This window comes from Telopea speciosissima, chromosome 5, assembly GCF_018873765.1.
Source record: "Telopea speciosissima isolate NSW1024214 ecotype Mountain lineage chromosome 5, Tspe_v1, whole genome shotgun sequence".
Lineage (NCBI taxonomy): Eukaryota > Viridiplantae > Streptophyta > Magnoliopsida > Proteales > Proteaceae > Telopea > Telopea speciosissima.
The window spans coordinates 61223117-61243382 of NC_057920.1; the positions used below are offsets into that span (position 1 = coordinate 61223117).

At 38.9% G+C, this 20266-nt stretch overlaps 2 protein-coding genes across 5 annotated transcripts; one reads left to right on the forward strand and one right to left on the reverse strand.

Moving 5' to 3' along the window:
* Nucleotides 1-2028: 2028 nt before the first annotated feature.
* Nucleotides 2029-3178, reverse strand: LOC122661090 (AT-hook motif nuclear-localized protein 28-like). Its single transcript, XM_043856406.1, has one exon. The coding sequence runs from the start codon at nt 3028-3030 to the stop codon at nt 2059-2061; it is 972 nt and encodes a 323-aa protein (XP_043712341.1). The 5' UTR covers nt 3031-3178; the 3' UTR covers nt 2029-2058.
* A 7969-nt stretch (nt 3179-11147) lies between these two features.
* Nucleotides 11148-17488, forward strand: LOC122662486 (IMPACT family member in pol 5'region). Of its 4 annotated transcripts, XM_043858135.1 has the most exons (7): nt 11148-11550; nt 11678-11719; nt 11867-11982; nt 14595-14700; nt 15282-15335; nt 15924-15958; nt 17151-17284. In XM_043858135.1, the coding sequence occupies exons 1-6, from the start codon at nt 11314-11316 to the stop codon at nt 15951-15953; spliced, it is 585 nt and encodes a 194-aa protein (XP_043714070.1). In that variant the 5' UTR covers nt 11148-11313; the 3' UTR covers nt 15954-15958; nt 17151-17284. The 4 variants fall into 4 exon arrangements, with proteins under 4 accessions (XP_043714070.1, XP_043714068.1, XP_043714071.1 ...); XM_043858133.1 differs by lacking the exon at nt 15924-15958 and having other exon boundaries at nt 17151-17488; XM_043858136.1 differs by lacking the exons at nt 15924-15958; nt 17151-17284 and adding an exon at nt 17102-17143.
* The last annotated feature ends 2778 nt before the right edge of the window (nt 17489-20266 follow it).

The following is a 20266-nucleotide window of genomic DNA, read 5'->3' on the forward strand; positions in this document are numbered from 1 at the left end:
TGGGGTTCATTTGCTTGTCAGTTACAAACATAGTTACAAATTGCTATGGTTACAAAGGTAAATGTCATTTGCTTGTCAGTTATAAATTAAATGCTATTTGCTGGCCTTGGCGTAACAGTTAAGTTGCGCTATTGCAATCTATTGGTTGCGGGTTCAAAACTTGGAAACAACCTCTCTAGCGAAGCAAAAGGGCAAGGTTGTTGCGTGCATTTGCCCCTTCCAAACCCTGTAGTAGCGGGAGCCTCGTGCACTGGGACGCTCTCTCTTGCTCGCTATTATGTTTTGTTTACTACTTTGACAATATTAGTATGTGAGAAAAATTCAAAAGAAAAAAAAAATTTATAGGTCCTGGTTAGGTCAAGGATTTCTGCCCCTAATTTTTTGCATTTGTTAGGATGAGTAGCTGACTCCTTCAACTATTTGAAACTTGGATCTTGAAGTTTGATTTCAGAAGTCAAAAGAGTGAGAACTGTGAAGAAATCCATAATAACCAGAAATCCCTCACCTAAGGAAGAACAAAGATGATATCAGTAATGAAATTCCAATGCAAACAATGATCCATCCAATCTTTCTGATATTTTTATCCAAAAGAGTGACCAATGAATCTACTTCATGAGCAAGGTTTGGAGCAAAACCCAAATCAAACAAGAACCCTCAAACCCAAACCCTTTTCTCATTAACCTGCTTTCTTCCTGAAGGAACAAAGCCTTGAACTGGAATCCAGTGTCCATTTGCCTTTCTGCTTTTGCCTGCTATATACCAATTTCACAAAAAATAATCTCAAAAAATCATCACTTTTTGTTTATAGAGAGAATAGTTTTTTTTTCTTTCCTATGTCCATTTCGAACTGTTTCTTTCTATCAGAAATCTAATCAGAGATGAGAGTAACTGATTCCTATCAAAAGCAAAAGTGCATCAGATGGGCCATAAAAGGTATCTTAAAGATGGTAACTCTTCCTAGGCAAGTAACCTCATATTCCAGATTGATTCTTTACCAGCTTATCATCCATGTTGTGCAATGAGAAGGTCTTCCATATTTGTTCTAGGCTTCCATTAACATCTGTGTGTGAGAGAGACAGAGAGAGAGAGAGTAGTGGGTACAGCTTCTAACTTTCAAGTTCCAATGAGAAACAATTCAGAAACCTTTTGCCGTTAAAGAAAACCCATTGTCATAAAGCAAGGCAATCCAAACACGCACAAAAGCAAACCTTGGCGTGGCAGTCAGTCTCTCTATCTTTCTCTCTCAAGCTCTCATACACTCTTTCTCTTTGCTCTCTGAGACTGTGACACTGTTTCACTGTTCACACTGAAAAAAGACCTGGCAAATACGATCAAAACCATGTTCTCTCACTTTATCCAAAGAGAGTGATAAGTAATCTGGTGCAGAGGTCAAGCCTTGCAAGTTGCAGCAGTGCTGGTCCCTAACAGCACAAGAAGCTAATGGAGAAACCTGAACCCCCATTATCTGATTCAGCCCAGTCCTGCAACTGGCTACAGTAGCAGCAGCAGATGTGGTCAGTCTCAAACTCCAACGCAACTTACGCAACTCCATTACTCAGCTTCCCCCTAAGGTCCCCACCCTGTACAGTAAACACCCAGAGAAAGAGATAGAGAGAGAAGACTGAGAGAGAGATCTCATTTCATATTCTACTAAGTACTAATAATTCAAGAGATAAAGGAAGAGGAAAGAAAGGAAGAAAGAATGACTTGGACGTTAGAACCCATTAAAAAGGAGGGTGAGCCTTCTCTTTCTTTCCAGAAACATGAAATTTTGGGAAAGTTGCTTGCTGCTTAAGCAATACAACTTCTCATTTTGTTTCTCTTCCTTACCTTCTCTTTCTTTCTCACTTTAAATCTACAAACTACAAAGACAGATTAAGCTTAAAAAAAAGGGAATGATTTACTAACCACAAAACCAACAAAATAAAAATTGCAGAGAATGTATTCTGAATTCACAAGCTAACAAGTTGAACAAAGTAAGAAAGATAGAAAGAAAACCCAAACGGATTTTATAGAAGAAAAAAAAAAAAAGGGGTCCAAATTGGTAAAAAGATTCATTCAAAAGTGAGGTGGTGGTGGTGGTTGTCTCGCGGTTGGAGCCCAAATCACATCGGAAGGCAGATGGCAGCTGTAAATTGACACCCCACATGATTCCGCCGGAACAGGCAGTGGACCTGGGTGGTCATGGCTTCCCTCGCCACCACCACCAGAACCAGACGGAGATTGATCTGCTTTACCCGAAAGCGGACTCTGCAACTCATCTTCTGTAGACAACCGGTGATAAGAAGGAATACTAAATCCCGCAGCGACGATATAAACAGTTCCAGCGGCGAGCAGAGACCCAGCAACTGACCCTCCAACGATCTGCCCAGACGGACCAGCGAGTGAGATACTGAAGGCATTAGCAGAAGAGGGTATTGAAGACGAAGCCGGTGGAAGCAAAGTAGCCGACATGGAGAGAATATCAAAGCGACCATGAAAGGTGACGGTAGCTCCAGGAGTGGCGGATGGCTGGCGGAGGGTAACGTTAGCAACGGTACCGGAACTGGTCAATACGCAGAGGCCAATATTCCGGCGATGGACAAAGCGTGCGAGGGCGTCGACGACGTCAAGGCCACCAGGAACTTCAAGGACATGTGGGCGCATGGCGTTGGAGTCGGTGGTGTCGCGTGTGATGAAGACTGGTGGTTTGGGTTTGTTCTTAGACCCTGGGGGACGACCTCGGGGTCGTCTAACAACTTCGATGGTAGCTCCGTCGCCTTTGGGGGTGATGGTGGTGACTTCAGAAGAGTGGTGGTTCACGATGGCTCTAGTGGTGGCGCCGCCACCACCACCACCGCTGCTTCGGCTCTCGTCATCTTCCGAAGTTTGATATTGCGGTTGGTGTGAGGAGGGATGGTGACATTCTGGGGTGACCACGTGGTGGTGTTGGTGGTGGTGCAGCTGATGAAGCTTCTGTTGTTGGTGGAGCTTAGCGAACATGCTATTGTTACTCCCTCCACCCTTCCCTTCGTCATATTCACTTTTCATCTCCTTCGAATTTCTTTAAAATAAACTCTTTCAATAAATGACAACACAACAGAAACAGAAACACTCCTTAAAATAACATAAAATAAGATAAGAGAGAAGGCTAAAACAAACAAAGGAAGAGAAAGAGAAGAGAGGGTGTGAGTGATCAGACACAAATAGCGACGCAGAGACTAGAGAGAGAGAGAGAGAGAGAGAGGTTGGATTTGGTTTCGTTCGAAGCTTATATAGAAGAAATAAATAAATGAGGAGAAGTGCCGAAATGGGGACCGGGGGTTTAGAGAAGGAGAGAGAAAAAGTGATTGGAGACAGGGGAAATGGAAGGGAAGGTGTTTGAACTTGGAAACGAAGAAAAGGGTTAATTACGCCGCTGACTGGCGGTGGAGGTGGAGATGAGGGTGGGGTCTACACCTGAGACTGAGAGAAAGAGAGAGAAATTCAATATTTTTTTCTGCTTTCCTTGTCTTCCATTTTTATCCTTTTTCTGGTCTTGGCCCATCCCTTCACCGCTTTCACCGCCTATAGAGAGAGAGAGAAAACGGTGTGCGTGTGTGTGTTTGAGTGATGCCAATTGCCAATTGCCAATTGCAAAGAGCCCAGGGCCCGGGTGGGTGAGGCCCTGAGGAGAAGAGGTCTTAGGCCCAAGTGAGCGGATTGACAGTGACGCGTATGATGGGCTGATGTCGTCTCTTTTGGGGGCTATGGAGTATTGAAGCACTGGATGATGTCTCTCTCTCTCTCTCTCACCCTGTGTAGTTGCATTTAACCGTGCTTTCTCCATATTGAGAATCAAATCTCAGACATTTTGACGGAAAGAATGCGTTGACTGGGGCTAAGGGGAGTTATTCTTTGATAATTGTTCTTACTCTTGTCGTTTGCTTTTCATTGTTTCACTTTCACATTTACGTCTGAGTTTTTCTTTTCAGTTAAGGTCTAAGGGGGAAAATCCCTTGGCCGTGGGTTTAATGTATTGAAGGGTATTTTTGAGAATATGCAAAAATCTTATGGTTTGTGAGTTGTGACTCTAGGGTGATGTAATGAACCTTGTGGTAGAGGAAAACTTTCTTTTTTTTATATCACACCACCCTACATTAGTGCAAGGACCAACGAGAGTGCACGTAATGACATCAATATGGATAGATTTTTTTAATTCACTAGGGGTGGAGTGATAATTTTGCACATACCTGACATGGGCATAGGCCACATGACTAGGTGTTAAGAAACAACGTCCGGAAGTGGCGATTTGTAGAAAAAAATGAAAAATTGAAAGAAAAGAAGCAACATACAAACACACAACACAGAGGATTTACGTGATTGATCCCCAAGATGAGAAGCTACATCCACGGTCGAGCAATAGAATGAATTTCACGATCTCTGAAACGTTTGTGTGACTGATGTCACTGGTTGTACTCACCCCTCTCATCAATAAATTTCCCGATTACCAAAAAAAAGGTTACAAACTCTCAACTTCTCACCTTACCCTCTCAATGAGATAAGAACACTTTATAAAGAAGCCTTAACCTAAAAAATTATAGAAATGCCCCTAGAACCCAAAAATGACTACTCAGTTAGGGTTGGATCAAAACTGAACATATGTCGAAATACATATCGATACGAAGGTCTCGACGAATCTTACAGGGGTCAAAGGCATTTGACGATGACATATGCACTTTTTAAGCCATTCGAGCTCATTTCGAGGCCAAAATGATCTGTCGAAGATACTCTAAACCACTTTCTGGATTGAAAATCAGGTTTCATCACCAATAACATTAGAGAGCTGGTTTAGCGCCCAAGGAGTGCCAAGGAGGCATCCAACGATATTGGGTTACTGACACGAAGGAATACGCATCGAATACACATCCCCACATATCCAGCAGCCCAGCTTTATTAGATACCTCACTGGGCACTCCCTGGACGTTGAGGACCTGGAGAGGAACCCAACAGCCATGATCGGGCAAAGTTTTTTTCCAAAATAAAATAAAATTAGGGACCTAAGAGAGAGAGAGAAAGAGTGATGGAGGGTCTCAAATCAAATTGTGTGTACGAAAAGGGAGGAAATGAATCATTATTATTATTAGCATCAAGCTAGAGTATGTTTGGCATTGAGATCATATGATGATGCTTTCCTCTACGTACACTTCTATGATGTGGTAATACTTTGTGAGAGTTTATTTTTAACACGTGGTTTTTAGCATAATTACGTTTCAAATCCTATCGAAGTAGCTATTGTCATTGTCTACTCTCCCTCCACTTCTCATCAATTTTATTTTCAATTTTTTCAAACGTAAACCACCTAACCTTAACTCCCAAACCCGCATTTCACTCCTTCATGTAATCCACTTTCTACCCACAAAAGTCCATGGGAATGGGATTCGGGGGGGTCGGTCACATGTTAGATTTGGGAATTGTGATCATTGAGAAGATGCCGACCAACGTGACAACAAGAACCTCTTTTATGACAGTTGCTTTCAAATGGAAGACTTTCATGAATGTAATGAATGACTAGGCTGGCCTTCAATCAACTTCTTTACCCACTTTAGATTTTCCTTTGTTGATATGTGCAGGGGCTTGAATCTTAGAACCTAGATTCAACAAGATGGATTATGTGCATTTTGTTACAAGGCAAATTCAGTTTCATCGCTGCTGAGCAAATTCAGTTTCATCGCTGCTGAGACTATACGTCCAAGACATTTTTTGGAACCTGAAGTTTTTGATCTTTTAATTGGATTACACTAGGCTACGAAAATTGGGCTGAAGGTGAAAGATGTTTGGTGCTTAAACATCTTTGATATTAACATGCTCCTGGAACTGGTAAACTTAGGTGAGGGGGATCATTGTCAAGCTGCATGGCAATGAGAACGTGCACAGTGGGCATTCAACTAGGGTGGGATTTTTTATTTCAGAGCAATGGGGCGGTCATTTTGCCTATGTCTAGGCGTAGGTGCCACACAGTCTACCAATAATTGAAGTTTATCCATAATATTATTAACCCCCACCCCTTGAGAAGTAAGGAAGTATTGGCATTTTTTTTTTAATCTAGAAATAATCTAGGTCGTGCACATGTGGTAATATCTGAGCCCTTGTGCATCAGTTATATTTTATTGGGTGAAGCTCTGGCGATTTGTAGTGGTATATTAGAAACGATATTTGAATGTTTTGATCGCCTTCTTGTTGGAGAGACTGTAGGGATCTTTGTTCTTACATCACGGGTGGGAACACGCACAACCATGCAATTAATTGTTTAACTTGTGATTCAAGACATTTCCCATAGAGCTTCATATTTTTTGGAATGTAGTTTCCATTTTGTCTCTGAAAAAATCAACACTCAAAGTCTTTTTCGTTCTGAGCAAGACAATTTAGCCTAATTCCACTCCGTGCTTTACGGAACCTTGTAATCCAGTACCTACAAACTTTGCTCACTTTCATTAATAGAAACTTTTGCTTACCAAAAAACTGAAAATCAAAGATAAAATAATCTTCAAAACGTCTCTATTGCTTCTTGAAGTGTGATATCAAGAAGGTTTTCAAAACTATATTAATAATGATACAAAACGTGAAGGAAGAGGGAAGTGGCAACTATAGAATCTAATGAAATAATTAGTATTGAGAAGTACTTATCATGGACCAAAGCAACATAACACTTAACAATCATTGGCTACGTGTAGCTGCACTCACTTTACCTTGGAGAATAAGCCTAAAATCAAGATGGGGATCTAACGAAGCCACGAAGGCAACTCTCTAATGATTAAAGCCTTAATATTGTAGCCAATAGGCTCACCTAGACTAGTCTACTAAATTGATTAAATTAAGGATTAAACGCCAAGTCAAGCAACAGGTTCTAAGAGAGCAACCTTCAGGCTATATATATGCCTTTTGATGATCGGTCACTATCTTTCCTAGAATCATCATAAATGATTATTTACAAGTGTAATCAAACTATCTAATTTATATTATTAGTCATTTAAAAAATTAAAAAGAGTAATGAAGAAAATAATACTTTTAAATTATCACTTGCATGAAATTAATAGCAACCCAAGAATAAAAAAATTCTGTAAAAATCTCCTGGAACACTGGTTGATGTTTTCTGTGCCGCAGCGCAGTCTGTGCCAGACACATGAGCCTGTCATTCAAGGGGTAGGGTGGTCATTTTACCCACCTCCATGTGTCTAGGCACATCCTATGCCCCCAACACAGAGAACATTTGACCCATAAATTAAATAGAAAAAAGAAACAATCATACAATACAAGACGTATTAGCGTATGTAGAGTTTTCATACTATCATATGGAAACTCTTCATGTATGAAAACTCTACATATGCTGATAAGGAGGAAGGAGAAAGGGTTATAAGTTCTCTTCCTCAAGATTATCTATGTTCACAAAGGTTAATTTCTCAATAACCCTAATAACTTCATCGCTATTTGTTATGGGTAAAATACCCTAGCCACTCACAACGAGACATGTGGAAACACGGGAATAAGAAACATGGACCGTGAAGTCTCTCGCCCTACTTTCTGAATATGGAAACCTTCTAAAAAAGACAAGAAGATGCACTATAACTTGGAGACTTAGAAGATCTACGCTTCCAGCTCCCCATTAAGGAAATGAATCTTACCAACCATTGATACCTTGAAGCTTGCCTAAAACAGACTCTCCAAAATAGTTTCCATTCCTAAAAGGAAACTACTAAATCAAGCCAGATCCATATCAGAGAAGGATCATCCTCGATCTCCAATCCACACCACCATGCCATCAATATAAATAGCACTCCCCCAGGGACAAGGTATTATAATTCCTACTTCACATTTTGAAGATATTGCTTTGTTATTCCCTTTAGTTGCGAGGAAACTGACTTAAGCATCGAAAAGTCTTTGTTGGGCACAGTTTTGGCCCTCTCACGATGTCTTTTTTCTTCATCTTCCACAAGTGACTCCTGGAACGCAACTTGTAGTTACGGAAAATCAGTTTTTTGCCAGAACGGTAACAACTCTACATAACTACTTCCACGTATGTACCACACGTTGTATCATTCAGCCATGTATCATTCCCATGCAACGATAATCCAAACGATATCGTATCAACACTATTAAACCGCTAGATATCCTAAGATGCAATGGTATTGTAGTCTTTATGCACCTCTATGAAGATTCATGTAGGCTTCGTTTGGTTGCAAGGGAAATTAAAGGAAAGGGAAGGAAAAATTTTCAAACCTAAAAAAAAAACTTTTGTAATCATTAGCCTATGTGATTGTATAAACTACTTAAATTTCTTTTCATATTTAGTAATGATACACTTTACATGTAAGATTTATTTTACAATTTAAACCAAAAGGAATTGGATGCAAAGTTAATGACACTGTCACATGGGGTAATGATTACAAAAATTCCTTCTTTTAAATGTGAAAATTTCACTTTCCTTCCCTTTAACTAATTCCTCTTGCAACCAAACGGAACTGTGATGCTAGCAAATCTCTTCTATTTTCCTTTGTCAATATTTTAACCCAAACTCTACATTAGCGCTAAGGGTAAGCTGCCTTGGCATATAGCTCCATGCTACACCCGCAATAGCCAACATAACACCATTCTTTTCTTTTTCTTTTTTTTTGGGGGGGGGGGGGGTAATCAATAACCGAGAAATATGAGGACTGTTAACAAGTGTACAAAGAATTTTTCTGATAATATTTACGTTTTCTGGTGTTGAATAAATGTTGGAAATAGACACTTATTGCAATATAGTCAAATATGTGTGGTACTTGGTGTATTTTTTTCTTATAAAAAAAAGTCATGAAACTGAGATGATAAAAACAACGAAGAGATATACTACGTGACACGGTGACATGATCTCTTGACTCTTCAAATTGACTTGCCATGGAGGCTAGCTAGGGCGCCTTGAAGATTTTGCCATTGATCAATTTGGAGAATGGTTTTTTCTAGTCCTCTTATAACAAGGACGAGTCTTGGTGCAATGGTAAAGTTGCTCTATTGTGATCAAGAGGTCATAGTTTCAAGTCTTGAAACAGTGTCCTTGAGAAAACAAGTGTTGTTTGTCAAAATTATCCATGTGTCTAGGCGTAGGCTGCACTACGGCACAAAGAACATTCTCCCAAATTTTCATACGGAACTACAGAGGTTGCAGTAGTAGGGCAGGGTGAGGGGTTGCAGCGACGGGGGATGGTTCACTGCCTTCTGGGAAGAAAGAAACAAAGAGATCGTTCAATTCCCAGTGAAATCAAAAATCTCATCTAAATCAATGCCTATGTGCACATTCTCATTAGCTCTTCCCAATAAAATAATAATAACAGTGATAATTTAGGAGTTGATTAAAATATTTAATAAAATAAAAAAATAAAAAAATAATTAAAGAATGTAAAAAACGGAAATAAAGATATAAAAAGCATAGAGAGAAGAAGAATAAGGGAGGATAGATGATGGTGTTAAACGGTTATACGGTCCATTTCAATTTGATGCGTATATAACCCCAAGGGGTTAGCGTAGTTGGCTTGGAAGGGACATGAGACTTCGCCTCAGGAAACGAGGTCTCGTGATCAAACCTTCGTCGTTGCATAATTTCTTGGGGCTACCCGCCTGAGGCTCACTAGGGCCCAGAAGCTTCCGGTTCGTGCGTGGTAAGGGGGGAAAGAACTGCAGGAATTTATTGATTTGAGTGTAAAGGACTCGTGACATCCAGATTACAAAGGTAGATAAGCCATGGGGTGGAAAGAGGCCAACTCGTCACACACTCTAAGGACAAGGCCTTTCTGACCAAGGCATCAACTACATGGTTGATGCACCTTGGATTGTAGGTAAAGGAGCACTCTACCAAATGGGGGATTAAGAAACGAATGTCCTTAATAATTGGTGATCTCCGCAGGGGGGGTCTTCTCATTCGATTGGAGAATGCAAATAAGCTCCTTGTAGTCCGTTTCAATGATCAGCTTCTCGAAGCAATCTATAATTGCTTGGAGAATCCCTGATTTGATGGCCGTAGCTTCCCCTTGAAGAGCTGAAAGGAAGATAATCCGAGAGGACATTGTGACCAGAGGATTGCCTGATGAATGTCTGATGGCAAAACCAATACCCACCCTACCATCTTCTGGAAAAAAGGATGCATCACAACTGATTTTATAAACTCCATTTTGGGGGGGGGGGGGGAGAGCTAGTAAAGTTGGCTGAACAATGGCTTGGGGTGTCAAAATTTTAGACATGGAGGCCTTCGTGAACTCCATAGCCACCTTGAGTACCAAGCTACAAGATTTGGTATGTTTCACACTCCTTCCTACCCCCATAGGGAGAATGTGCTCTCTTGGGGGGGGGGGGGGAATGAACGCCCCAGCCCCATGAAAGGAGGAATTTTTGTCACCAAGATGCTAGTGCGTTCTCATTGGTTGTTGTGCGTATATGACCCCTGGACTCCCCCAAAGAGAAAGCTCTCCCATAATAATAAAAGATAAAGAACGTTATCCAGTTGCATAGCACACTTTGCCCCTGCACTGCACAAGGATGCGCGTAATGACCCCCATAAAGATGTCCTGGGCATCCAGTCGTTGGGCTGTATCGCACATATTCCTAGGCATGTGCCGAAATGTGTGCGACATAACCCAACCCTTGAATGTCCCCTGGGCACTCCCTAAACGCTGAACTTCATGGAGAGGAACCGGATCCTATGACCCCACGTTATTTTGTGGGCGACGCTGCGTAAGAGGGTGGCGTTCTTTTGTTCTCTTTCCCCAATAATAATTTCGTATTCCCTTTGGAATTTCCATGTCAAAAGAGTTCGGCTAAGGACAACATTGCATTCAAGATTTGCAAGCTTACGCCCCCGGTTGTTGAAGGAAAACTGATTAAACGTACAAAATTGCAGGCGTCGGTTCACGTACAGAGTCCAGTCCTTGTTTCTGAGCTACAAGTTGCAAAACTGGTCCGGGTTCGAAGTTAAAAACCATCTCTCTTTCACGTCACGGGCTGTTTACATTTGAATCTCAACGGTTCCAAACCTAAGCAACTTGAAAACGTAAGGGGTGGAGCCAGGTGGACATGCTGACATGGCCTAGCTGGGCTTCGAAAGTAAAACTGCTTCTCTCAACAGAAGTCCTGCCATGTGTCCTTCTGTGATTACACAGATATGTAATGCTGGGAATCGATGCTTAGCCGCTCGTCTCGACTCTCGAGTTGATGTATCTTTCAATGTCTATCTTTCATGGATGAATCATGCCTGGAGTTAAATGTTTCTCCTTCTTCCCTGAAAGCCTGAAAGATTTTGCTTCGTTTTAGCTTCCATGGTCGAGTTAAATGACGGTTATCGTAACCCCACCTTACTTTTTGAAAGTAAACCCACGTTTCCCTTCTCTATTCCTAATCGCTTCTTGCAGAAAAACCATGGTGAGCACCAGCAGCAACAAGGATCCAGGAACCTTCATCACTGTCACTGAGAAAGCCACTTTCGAAAAGGAAATTAAACGTAGCAAATTCATAGCGATCGCCGGACACATTTCCGACGAGCCCTCTGCTCGATCATTTCTCGCCCAGGTTTTTTTTTCCATCTTCTGTTTATTTTGATATAACCCATTTAACAAATCAAATGCTTTGAGACTCTTGTTTAATTTTCAGATAAAAATCGAAATAACGGTTGTGTGTGAATGGATGAATGGAGTAGGTTCGGGATCCCAAAGCCACTCACAATTGTTGGGCTTATAAGGTATAGTATTACACACGCTACTGGTGCACACCATGTGTTTGATTCATGACCTTACTGAATTGGGTATGTTTATATGCCTCCAGTTTTCCTTAGGAGTTAGCTTTAGAAATTTTCTTTTTAGGGCGATTCTCCTTGTTTGTTTTGTAGATTGGAGATCAATTTCGGAGCAGTGATGATGGTGAACCCTCTGGTACGGCTGGCAAGCCGATTTGCTCCTCTATTTTTTCATCGGGAATTGACAGGGTCATGGTGGTTGTCATCAGGTGATTTTTTTTTTTCGCGATCTTTGTTCTCCCTGCTTTCCTATTGGTTAATCTAGTCATTTGTGGCATAGATAGGCTAAGTCATGATGGTTTCTTCTAGACATTTGTGGATTTTGTGGGTACGCTAAATCATGAAATTAAAAATGGTCTCTACTTATATGCCCTTTCCTTATGCTGAAATGACTTCTGACTTCAAACCTTCCACTTGTTTATGCGTTTAACTCATTTATGAGGGGGCTAATTTCATGGTAGTTGTGATCTTCTTTGGACCATATAATCCATAGTTGGATTTAGGCTTTTAGAGATGAGTGTTATCAATGCACAACTCTGAATCATCTCCTTTTGTTTTTTTTGTTTTTATGTCAAGTCATGTCTCTCGCACTTAAAGATTGAGTCTTGAGGTATTTCCCTGGGCTGTTGCCTCAAAGCAAGCTTCAAGGCAAACCTCAAGGCTAGACCTCACACTTCTTCAAATTTCAAGTAAATTTTGTGTAGATAGATTAATACCAATGGATCATGTGAGTGTGAATGTCCTGAACAAGTAAGGAATTTTATTGGGCCTCCTATTTTTATACTTTTTAAGTGTAATTACTCTATATTATTGATAAAAACATCCACATGTTCCATTCCATATTGTTCAACTACCCAATGATTGGGCTGAGTAAGTGGTGTTGGGAAATAGTCCCACGTCAGTTACATTTTACTATTGTTTATTGTTCAACTATACAATGATTGGGCTAAGTAGTTGGTGTTGGGCAGGGTAACTATCCTTGTTTGTTATTACCTTAACCCATTACCTTCAAAATCCCATTTGCATTTATGAGTGAACAAGGAAATTATCCTACATGACATAATAGGACTTATTGTAATAAAATTTAAAAACGATACTTTTCCTTCTTTGTTCTTTGAGTCAATGTGAAGGTGCCTTATTGTAATAAAATTTAAAAACGATGCTTCTATCCCTTCTTTGTTCTTTGAGTCAATGTGAAGGCCTTGACTAATGCTATTGTCTACAGTTAAAAACTTCGCCGAATTTCTGAACCATTAACTACTTTTCAATTTTCAACCATCTTTTTTGTTATGAAATCCTAATCTTTTGCCTTTTGAAATTTACTCCCTTCTATCCCTGCCTAATCTACGGAAGCCCTCACAGTATTTTGATTGCTTAGCATGTGCAGGAGTTTGATTGTTGTGCATTAGCGCAACAGTGCTCTAAGATTAGCTTACTCAAATAGGGGCAGAAGGACTTGCTTGCTTCTTCTGGCGCACTAGCATCCTCCCTCTCTCTCTCTCTCCTCTGGGATTAATAGTAGAGTACGGCCATTACTTGAGATCCTAATCTTTTACCTTTGAATGCTATTCTGTTTTATCCCTTCCTAATACTACATACCGAGACCCTAGTTCTAGGAAAATCTCCCATTTCTAAGCGCTTTTTTTTTTTTCCCCCACTTCTGGCCTAATATACCTAAGGTAGTATTTGAACATGGCCATTTGATGGATAAAGAAACTTGTGGGTTACTTAAGTTTCTATGTGAGATTAAAAATTATTATGCTCAGGTTGCCTCTATGGCCGAAAAAAGTTCTTTAAATCCCAAAGTGCTGGATCAATGAATATTATAGGAGAAACCATGTGGGGAAGAAATCATAGTTCTCAATGGAGTTCTCATATTAATAATTTCTTATGTTAAAGTTTCTGTTGGCATGAATGGTTGTTTAATTTGGGCAAATCAAGCTAATATTGCATGTCGTAGTCCATTTTGTATAATTTGCTTTAATTTTCTTCGACATGTTTAGTTAGTTTCATGCTGTGTTTGTCTGTTTGATCATGCAAATCAATATAATTTACTGAACCCCATTCTCTTATCTAACCCCTCCTTTTATTCACTCTTCGAAAATCGTATCGTAGCTGAATTTTTAATTTGTTATACTTTCGCTTTAACATCCAATATTTTATCCTGAACTCAGTGTTGTGAGCGTCCTGGATTTCATTGCTTCACTTATTAGTTTTCTTCAATGCTGGCCTGATATAACTGAGACATACCAACTAAGTCTTATATCAAGTGTCCTCGGCAGCTTCTTATATTTACCCTCTATTTCTAGCTTTTTCTCCCCATTGTTTTTGATTAACCTGCACCCCCTTTGTATTTGAGACATACATGTATGAGCATCAATGGGGAATTCAGTATCAGATGGTTATGATATGCAATGGAATAATTTAGAAACAGATAAAATGGTCATCATCTGAAAAATCCATATTCCTTTTTAGTATTCATCATATGATGGCAAAAACCCCAACATCTGTTTACTGTCTTGCTGGAAATAACTCGAAACTCTGCATGAAGCAAAAATAGCCAAAAATAGCAAATTAACAATTAACCTTAACAACACCACCTCTGTCCTAACCCATATAGTTAACCACCTCCTAAAAATAAAAAGGAAAAAAAAAAAAAAATTCCAATACTTGTCAACTTGAATCCTTTTCAATGATGTTGATGTAGGAAATAAGGTAAGCATCATTAATTTCACTTCCCATATTGGGTGGTTAACTATTGCTTAATGGGTCAATGTATAGTATTGTTTCTTCACTGTGTCTTTTCTTATCTAAATTTCAGGTATTTTGGAGGGATAAAACTAGGCACCGGAGGATTAGTCAGGGCTTACGGAGGAATAACCATGGACTGCTTAAAAAGTGCCTCAACTTGTGAAGTGAAATCAAAAGTAGGATGAGTTATTACTGTTTTATATCCTATTGCTATTCCATGTTCTTTAATGTCTAAATTGTTGTTGAGACTCTAAATTTGGGAAAAGGCTTTCTATACAAGTCTCTCAGATCTCTTCACTGGTGGATGAGTGCTTCAGCTATGTTGAGCAATGACATAGCTTTCCCTTACAAACCATTGTGTGGGAGAACCTCGACATGGGCCATGCATTACATTGCCCACGTTAATCTATGGTTCACAACATAATTTACTTAAACCAATATTTAAAATATCAAAATATTCAATTACAAAGTCGCCATAAAATAAGGTTTCTATTGTGCTGATGACCACTTGCCATTTGAAAGACGGTGTCATGGTGAGTACACGGACCTATTTTAGGCTGCCTATTTAAGTGTTGAAGATTCCTGTTCTTGTCACTCTCTTCATTTGGTCTCTAACCAGCAGTACCAGATCCCAGTGTCTCACTACAGACCAGACCCCAGATGCATAATTATTATAATAAAAATATTATAACCGAAAGATGCTTTGCTGATGTACATAATTTTATTTTAGATATTTATCAAAATTGTTTCATTGCAGGTTCCTATTGGTATTGAGGTGCCCTTTGATCTATTTGGGGTTGTATACCATCAGGTGAGGGTTGCATGTGGTATTGTATTATTATCCTTGCGTGCCGATCAAAATTGAATATGTGACAATTTGGATGCTTGAGTAATAACTTGTTTTAGTAATTATCATTCTATTTTTACCCTTTGATATTGATTACTTTTTCTTATTGGCAATCATTCTCCTGGTAGTCACTTGTCAAGAAATTTTCTTTCTGTGGCCCCTAATTTGGTAGAATTTGCCCCCTTATCATTTCTACACCCATGGTTTTAGGTTACTGCTGGAGAAAAAGATGTTTGCATCATGATTAAGAGGACCTAGAAAACAAAATCCCATTTTTTTCCTTCAGGGTGGGTCAAATTAATGGTGATAAACCTGTTTTCTTTCTTTTCCTTCCATGTCGATCAAATTAATGATGATAAACCTGTTTCCTTTGGCAAGTAGTAGCAATCATAGCCCAAGATTTCTCCAGAACTATACTACATATGATATAATTCATTTCCAACTTAGTATACATATAGCTGGGTTGTTGTGTCGAAGATGTAACTTGCATGGTGCACTTCTATTTCCAATAACGTCTTGTTTCCACCTTTATTGCACTTATTCTCTTTCCATGTAACATGGCTGCAAATGGAAATCCTGTGATTGTGGTAAAACTTGAGTTCCTTTCATAAAGAAATTTATTCCCTTTCCTCTCATGTTTTAAAGATAAATTACAGATAAAATTTATTGATACTCAGACTAGAATACACTAGCTATGATACAACAACAGCAGCAGCAGAGGATCAACCTGTAAAGTTATTAAACAGGAGGATAGGGACTCGGATACAAATTTTCCCTCGAGACACCAAACAACAATAACTCAGCCTTATCCCAACTAAATGGGCAAATCAAATCTCCTTTTTTTCCCCGAATGTGCACCCATTTTTAGATTGTTCCAAGCCTAATTACCTTAAAGTCTGCTGTGATGGAATCACATTAGGCTATTCATATTTAGTTTGCTATTAGCTTATATAATGTCTTTTTCTGCCATTTAATGAACATCCTCTGCCTGAATTATATCGAATTATTTTACATTAAATTTCCTGATTTACAAAAATGTGACCCATTTCGGTTTATTTTGCTTTCTCTATCATATTATATTTTGAATTACCTGATTTACAGAACATTATCCATTGTTGGTTTATTTTTCTTTTCTCTGCATTACTCAAATTTAATATTGGAAAAGTAGGTTTTGTAGACAATAAATGAACAGTCTTACACACATATTCTCCTTTTTGGAAGCTGGGGTTTTTAAATATAAATCCCATGCCAGAATTTGCAGATGTGATATTGGCCATAATAACTCGGGCTAAACTGACGAGTGGCCCTCGTAAATTGATGCATAATGGTGCTAAAAGACATCCCAAGAACCAGAAGTTCTCAACTGATTTCACTTGGGCATCTTAGAACTGGCCATTTTTTCTTGGTAAAGTTACTAGTGGAAATTATGCAATGCTTTTAACGTTATGAGGAAAGTAACATCTTCTATTTGGATTGTGCTTCCATCATTTACTGCCTAATACTCTTGTTTAACATATGTTGATCTACTAGCAATTTCTCATAATATTAGTTCGACTAGTAGCTGGTCTGCTGTTTACAATAGATATTGAATAGAAGTTACGAGTAAGTTGGTGTCACTTGGATAAACTTGGCTATTTATAATTGTGAATTTATCTTGCATAAGTTTATCTTGGCTATTTATAATTGTGAAATTATCTTGCATTAGTTTTACACATGCTATATGATGACAGTTCTCTTTCAGCTTATGTTTGCGTTGAACTGCTGCTTGGTGTTTAACAGTTACAATCATTTCAAGTTGAGGATATCAAGCAGGATTATGATACTGGTAAAGACAGCAGCACCATGATCACTTTCAAAGTTGATTATGACCGGGTGAAGGGTCTGGAGGATGCAATCAAAGACAATTGCAGCAGAGATATAGTGTTCTATAAGCGCTAAAGCAGATTTAAGAGATCCAATCCCCTGTTATTTTTGGTGTTCTCATGGACAGTTCCCAAAGCCATTTCATTGCTTTCTTCTTTGCTTTGTTCAATTCATTTGGTACAGGTGGGACCAAGTCTATAGTAGGAAACTTTTTGGGGTTGCTTTAATGACAAAGTCTTCAGTTGGTTGCTTAATCATTTTCCATTGGGGTACTTAGTGTGGATATGAATGCAGATGGGGTTATATCAGGTTGGTCAGGCATGTTGACTACAGTTAATTTGGGTTTGGAATTATGAAATTATTCCCCAGAAAGTGGGGTTTCCCTACACAGTTAAAACAGTAAAATTAATGTATATACATTTGTCTATAATTAGATTCTCCTCACCCCTCCCCCTCCTCTCAACCTCCAAATTTTAAATAGTGTTTGTGCCTTCCTTATTTAGACCGAGTTCCTTCACCTCCAATATCTAACCTTTGGATTTGAATCGTGAAGGGTGTTTTTGACTTTGCACAACAGGGGCTGGAGTTAATAAAGTCTAATTATAGGGTCATATCATGGTTGATGAAGAGCTTCTCTTCATCTTGGGTGATTGAAAATTCTCTCCTTATTTTCCCCATGCTCATAATGATGTGTTGAATGAGTTATGTATTCCCTATGGAAGGGTGTTTTCTATAATGATTGATCTCTAATTAGCTCTATTGTCTGTTCATGTTTAATCAGTTCAGGTGATCAGGTCATAGTTATATAGGCTGTCCCTCTTTCATCTTAACTTTTTTCTTTTTAGTTTCATCTTTAATTTGTCATTTCCATTTCTCATCCCTTTTTTCCCCATTTCCTTATTTTCCCCATGCCCATAATTTTTGTTTAAGAGAATATCTCCTATAACAAGTTTCTACATGAACTATTTTTGTTTTTGGTAAAACAAGTTTCTACATGAACATAACAACATTACTTGCATCTCAAAGTTTTTCAATTAACAGCTTGGAGGGTTCTATTTGTTATCCTCTCCAGAAGACTTGAATTCTCAAGGAAAAACTTAACAGGGACAAGTTCATCCTTGTTACCCATACACCCCATTATCTTAAAATCCTTGAGGTCATCAATAACATACACAAAAGGTGCAATTTGTGGTTCAGAGGTCTCTTCCTTGTTGGACCAGTGCTAGGCAACAATGGGATAATGGGAGCAATAATATAATCAGGAAACCTGAGTATTAGTGATGGAAAAATTTAGGGAATGATACTAGCGTATTTGAAGCCACAAAGAGCATTTAGGGAATGATCCTAACATATTGGAAACCACAAAGAGCAGCTGCAGAGCAAATGGATGATACATTCCATGAAAGAATCAAAAGAACCTAGGGTCCAGAATTAACAATACAAGTTTAAATTGATAAAGAAGCTCTCAAATAAGATGATTAGCAAGAAAAGAGATAGTATACCTGAATTTTCTGTGCAGATACCATTTTAACTTTTGTATCAGAGAGATCTCTGAGAAAATTAGATGATGGGAAGCTCAAACTGTTCACTTGGAGAATAGTAGATGATGAGCTTCTATACACTATGATTCCCTACATTAGAAACCCATTTTAAGGCATGGGAGGTATCACAGTAGTAATCACTGAATCTAAGGCAGAATTTCTGTATCGCCTAACCTTTTTGACGAAAAGCAGAGATGAACCCACAAATTTGAAAATTTTTTAGTCTATGGGAGAATACAAAGCCATAGAAATGTAGACTTGGAACAGAAGCCCAAAGGTAAGGATGTCAATTTGGGTCCAGAACCGGGAACCATCCCGCTAAAACCTGGAACCGACCCTTCCCATTACTAAATGGAATGGTTCTGGGAACTGGTTTTGAGACCGATTATTAAATGGGATGGGATGGTTTTGGGACGGGTTTCTGAATGGTTCCAGAACTAAAAACCCAATAAGGAACCAGCTAGAACCAGATCTACTAAGACCTGTATAACATGCCTAATTTACTTATTCGAAATTAATTAATGCTTAATAGTTACAACTCATATAACAGTTATATTGTAATTATAAAATAATAAATACAAAAATGAAAGGAGTGTCATTAATTATTTTATGCTTAAGAATATATTCAATTATTTATATGAGGTTGGGAAATTTATTTGTATACTTCTGAATTTTATACAAATTTGACGTACTATTTGAGACTTTGAGTATTTGAGACTTTGAGTGCGTAGAACCATTAAGTAACCAGAATCGGACCTTTCCCACTATTAAACAGGTCCAAATTCTAGTTTTTGGGACCATTTCGTAAATGGGACGATTCTAGGATTCACCCCCATGGACTGGAATCCGTAAGAATCGTTTCCAAGTACCCAAAACCTTCTATCCTTCCACCCTTCCCCAAAGGTATCTCCACCTTTTTGTAGAAGGCTGGTTGTTATGACATATTTAATTGAAGGAAGGAGAGGATGTGGTGAATAAGAGTCTGATTTTCAGTTTTCTTACTAATTCGGTCACAAGACTCACAACCATGGTTCGTAATCTCGGATCGGATCGGCCGATATTAGCCGGATCAGATCAGTATCAGTCATGAACGATCCCAAGATATGGCTGATCCTATCTAGGTTTCATGGAACGGTGGTTGGATCGGGTAACTCGTTGGGATCGGCTGATTCGATCCAATACATATGACTAAAACGGTTAAACATGTTTCCTTGTTTTTTGTCCCGAACCTTTGAAGCAAATATTCCCATATTTGGGAGCTTCAAATCCACGGAAAATTAGGGGGATCTTACCATTTTTTTACTGGGGAATCAATTAAGGAAAAATTTATTCGAAGTAAACATTGATTTCATCCCTTGGAGACTTCATTACATTAGGTGGTTAGGGTTTTAAAACCCAGATTTGTGATTGGGAGATTTGGGAGTCTCAAATCCAAGAGAAAAAAAGGGGGATATTACCCTTTTAGATTGGGTAATCGATTAAAGTAGGATT